At 40.3% G+C, this 5000-nt stretch overlaps 1 protein-coding gene across 1 annotated transcript; it reads left to right on the top strand.

Annotated features, from left to right (window-relative positions):
- The first annotated feature begins 2030 nt into the window (after positions 1 to 2030).
- On the top strand, positions 2031 to 4722 carry LOC121925922. Its single transcript, XM_042458490.1, has 3 exons — positions 2031 to 2114; positions 3111 to 3207; positions 3765 to 4722. The coding sequence occupies exon 3, from the start codon at positions 3847 to 3849 to the stop codon at positions 4720 to 4722; it is 876 nt and encodes a 291-aa protein (XP_042314424.1). The 5' UTR covers positions 2031 to 2114; positions 3111 to 3207; positions 3765 to 3846.
- Positions 4723 to 5000: the final 278 nt, after the last annotated feature.

The following is a 5000-nucleotide window of genomic DNA, read 5'->3' as shown; positions in this document are numbered from 1 at the left end:
TTAATTTATTTAAACGAAACTGTTCTAATTAAAACAGTTATTTTCTTATAAAATGTTAAAATATGAATAATGAATGTATGGAGGAGAATGCACACACTAAATATTGTAAACAAAAATAATGTGTTCATATTGAGTTGGGGGGATGTCTGAATGGAGATGTAAAGGGGATCATAAATGTAAAAAGTCTGAGAACCACTGGGATAGTATAATGCACCTAGAGCATACCATGTTTATCCTCTTCATATTACTTTTTTTTCCAGAAAGGAGGCTGAAATGGGCAAAATAGTGCTTGAAGACCTTTACTTTTAGAGCTCACCTTGTGTGTTTCTGTGCTACTTACTCTGCCTCCACATTGAAAGAAGACCAGTCTAAAGCAGAGGATCATGCAAAGAGACATTAGGAATCATCCTCCAAGGGCGATCTATTGTGCTTTACCAATGAATTAAGAGTAACAATCCAGTCACATCACTGGTGGAGTTAGCTGATTTTAAACACTGGAGGTAAGGGTCTTAGAAAGCAAGGGGAGGCTCTTTAGATGACAGTGTGCCTTCATTTATGTCTAGCTATGATAAGCTAGCCCTGCTACATATGAGGACTCTCCTGCCCACTCTATGCAAGAGGACACCACTCACCATATGCACAAATGCAGCAGAATTTCCTGACTCCAGTAGAAGCTGGAACAGGCAAGGGCATAGGAGCAGATCATGAAGAGATATAGTGGACAACCCCCACCGTGTTGTTACCCATGCTGCTTCATATAAATTTTGGGATAAATGATAACCCTTAATGACCCCTAGATGAACTTAAACAGCCTGTCCACCATTGCCAGCAAGGCATGAGGACATGTACACACACCCCTGAGGGGCACCCACATCATTATATCTAGAGAGTCGCATAAGAGGATTATCATAGGACCAGGAAGAGCAAATGTTTGCCTTGCCTGAGGATCTTGCCCCCTCCCAGGGTCTGTTGTCCGAGCAGCTTAAGACCACTAAGACAATCAGACAGGGACATCCAGGTGAAAAGCAAGTAATTAAACACCTTTGTTCTCACCATCAAGCACCTTTGCCAGAAGCAAGATTTTGCCTATAAATACTCTCAGGCGGGGTACAGACCGCCGCTTTGCAGCGGTCTGGCGCCGCCGCCAGAAGGTCCGCGGGGGAGCCGGAGCCTTCAAACGGCCCGACTCCCGCGCGGACCGAAAAAAGAAGCTCCAAAATGGAGCTTCTTTCTGCGTCGCGTTTGCGACGTAGCGAGGCGCCAGGGGCGCGCTCGCTACGTCAGCAGCGGCGCGACGCGTCTGGACGCTGTGCGTCCGATACGTAAAGATGGCGCCGGCCATGTAGAAAGGCCGGCGCCATCTTGTACGGATGGAGTCCGTACGAGGCCCAGGGGCGTCTAAAAGAGACGCCCCTTTTTTAAAATGGGACGTCCTCCGGACGTCCCAAAGGGCCGTCTAGAAAGCCCCTCAGATTTGCCTGTTCACTGGGCCAGTCTGGATTTCAGGGGGAAGCTATGTCCCCTTGAACCCTGACCTGGCTCCTGGCTCCTGACTCCTGGCCAGTCATTCCATGGCTGAGCCTCATGCCATCCTCATCATATTCCATTTGGATTCCTGGAGGGAGTCTACATTCTGGTACGTATCACCCCAGTGATGCCTAAAATCCTATTCCATGCTAACCTATGCTTTTCCTGAGCCTTGTATGTGTGTGTGTATGCTAGTAAATCGTATGTGTTTTTCCCTTTATAAATAAATTGGTTATTAATTCTAGAAGTCTGTCTCAGTTCCATTTATTGGGATCCCCTGGTCTACTCCGTATACATATCGGGAGGGCGATTTCGGTGGGCTCTTGTAGCCAGCCCCTCTTGCAATATTTGAGCTAATAACAACAATAATAAAATTCCCCTACGGACCCTTGGCTACAGATGTTGTGGTCTGGTTCAGGTAAAGTTCCAAATAGATAATGTTGTCTAGGTTCAAATTAATGTCATTAAAATAACATTAGCAATTATTTGTATTTGCCAGAATAAATCCATCAGCAAAGTACTGCAAGATGTAGAAGAGAACCAGAAAAGACTTTTGCTTTTTGAATTAAGAAGCCAAAAAGATGCAGGTAGGAATTAATTTGTGGTGTAGTGTTTTCACCATTGGACTATGAAGAGACTATGCATTGGACTATGGAAAGCAGGGTACGAATCCCCACTTGGCCATGAAACTCATTGGATGACCTTGGGCAAGTCACACTCTCTCAGCCCCAGAGGATGTCAATGGCAAACCCCCTCTGAAGAAACTTGCCAAGAAAACCCCATGATAGGGTTGCCTTAGGGTTGCCATAAGTTGGAAATGACTTGAAGACGGACAACATACAATAGGGATTAATACCTGTTAATTCAAGAATGTGTTGCCATATATGTTATGTGTGCATCCCATTTCCATGTAGTGTGAATCAGTGAGAGGGGAATTCTAGTGCTCATTCAAGGTGCATTTCATTCAAATGACGCACACCACCAAAGTGGCCTGAAGCCATGCTCCAAAATAGCCAGGATAATCTGGCTCATGGCAGCCCGGGTTGGGCCCTCTGTTCATGGCTCACATTGGATTCCAACCTGCTTGTGGCCAGAGCAGACTTGGGCTGCTCTTTTGTGCCGTTCTGTTCCGGCCCAAAGTTCCTACAACACAGAAATTGCTTTACCAAAGTATCCATTGTCAATATTTCAATTTCAGATACAGTATTTAAGTTACACATCAATTAATTGCACATGGAATGGCAGAAAGGTTATAAAATAGTTACATTTTCATAGAAGTACCTTTATGTCACAACAGTTGTTCAATAACCAATTAACTGTTCAGTCTTATGCATGTTTGTTTAGAAGTAAGTCTCATTGTGTTCAGTGCGATTTGCTCCCTTGTACATATGTTTAAGAATGGATTGTAGTTGAAGGCTCCCAAAAATGTTGCAGCATAAAGGTTAGTGCGTACAACATTAGTTTGTTTCTCTGCTAAATTATTTTAATATTGCAATGTTTTCATTGCATCTGTTGCAAACTATCAAATGAAAAATGTCACTTTAGAGTCAAAACCTTAAAGCTATATAAACTGTCTTGAACAGATGTTTATATTCAAGACCTGTCTCAGATACAGAACACTCTGAATGCTATTCTTGCCAAACAGAAATCAGAAAGAGATAAACTTGCTAAGAAATACAGGTAGGTAGCAGAAAAATATTCTTTATGACTGATACTTTTTTTGTACAAAATAGAACGCTGCACATGTTTCTAGTTTGAAAAGCAAACTGTTGTATGAAACCAAGGTCCTAAGTTCATTCACCAGTTTTAATATTTTTATAGCCAATCTGATCTTTCATCAGTCCTCTTAAAAAGATAGCAAAGATTATGTTATAGATAGAGGCATCTGGACCTAGGATCTGAGCTGTAGTGAAGAAGAAGAAGAAGAAGAAGAAGATGATGATGATGATGATGATGATGATATTAATAATAATAATAATAATAATCTTATTTCATTATTTTTAATGAGACTAATCTGAATGGGGGAAAAATCCAAATGATGGGGATTCTATCTTTTAAAATGTTTTGGAATTTTAAAACCATCTCTAGGTTGGTGAAAGGAGATTTTATTTTTCATTTTACTAACACTAAGCCATATATTTTAATTTTCTTTTAAAAGCTTTTTTAATTCTGTAGTAAGTACTTTGCATGGAAGTTAGTATTTTCATTTAACTGTATATTTTAAAATTCTATTTCAGAGCTTCTGTGGAATCTTTTAAACAAGGAACTCTGAGGGAGCAGCTAGTAAAGCTTGTATCCAGACAAAAGAGGCTTTTACTTATGGCTCAAAAACAAAAAGAACTAGGCTCGAAAATAAAGAACTACAAGATGTCCAGAAAAGAGCTTTCAAGTTCAGCAAAACAAATAAGCAAAAATGTACTTGGTTATTGTGACATGAACAACACAAAACATGATACTTATAAAACAGTTCCATGTCCAGATCTAGTTAAAACCAGCTTGGTAATGGTACAGGGTTTCTTAGATGAAGAGCCAAGCCAGTATCAAGAAATATGTCTGAATATCCCAGTAGGAAATAGAGAAGCAATTGGCCAAAAAGAGAGTGATCCACAAAACTTGGTGGGTGAAAGAATGTTAAAGGAGTATAACATACAGGAACTAGTAAATTCAAAATGTTCCAGTGCATTGAACCAGGCAATCTTGCCTTCAGAACCTAGCACCTCTCATATTCAACAATCACACCTAATGGAAATTGACAGTATACCAGTGGCACCACAAAGAAACAAGCCTCTAAATGCAACGTCAAGAATGTGTACACCAAATGGCTCAGAAACTAGAAGTACTGGAATAAATAATAATAGCTGTCAACCAGCCACTGAAAGTCAGCATGTTTGCACTAATGACTCTTTGCAGCAGCATTCACATATAAATGAGGCTTTCCAAATGCAACCAGAATCCACATGCTATCTTACTACTCAGAAAAACCACCTCCCAAAGAACAGGCTTTCATTTACTGCAAATTTAGAACCTGCAGGAATATTTTCAAAAAGCAAGATCACCCAAACTGCATCAGATTCTGCAAAACAATTAAACTTCAGAACAAACAGGAAGGAAAAAGGTCAGCTAGGAGATCTGATTGAACAGGGAAAACTTAAGCCAGGAAATGATGTTCTAGAATTCATGCTGCAGGTAAATTAATCATTTGCAAAGTAATGTAAATATTCATGCAAATGTGTGTGTGTGTGTGTGTGTGTATACACACACACACACACCTCTGCATATAAGTAGGTGTAAGCAAGTGTATGAATTAATCCTCTATTTCTTCAGCAGATTTAGGGACTGAACTGTACATTGTTTTATTTCCTTCCTGTTGCTCTTTCTGTTAATATGAAACCTGAGAAGTGAAAAGTTATATTCTGTTCTGTCTGCCTTTTCCATTAGTTTCAAGCTTGGATTTGGGTTGTCAAAATTAAGGC

The sequence above is a fragment of the Sceloporus undulatus genome, chromosome 1 (assembly GCF_019175285.1).
Source record: "Sceloporus undulatus isolate JIND9_A2432 ecotype Alabama chromosome 1, SceUnd_v1.1, whole genome shotgun sequence".
In the NCBI taxonomy this organism is placed as follows: Eukaryota; Metazoa; Chordata; class Lepidosauria; order Squamata; family Phrynosomatidae; genus Sceloporus; species Sceloporus undulatus.
This window is presented reverse-complemented; position numbering and strand designations above follow the sequence as displayed.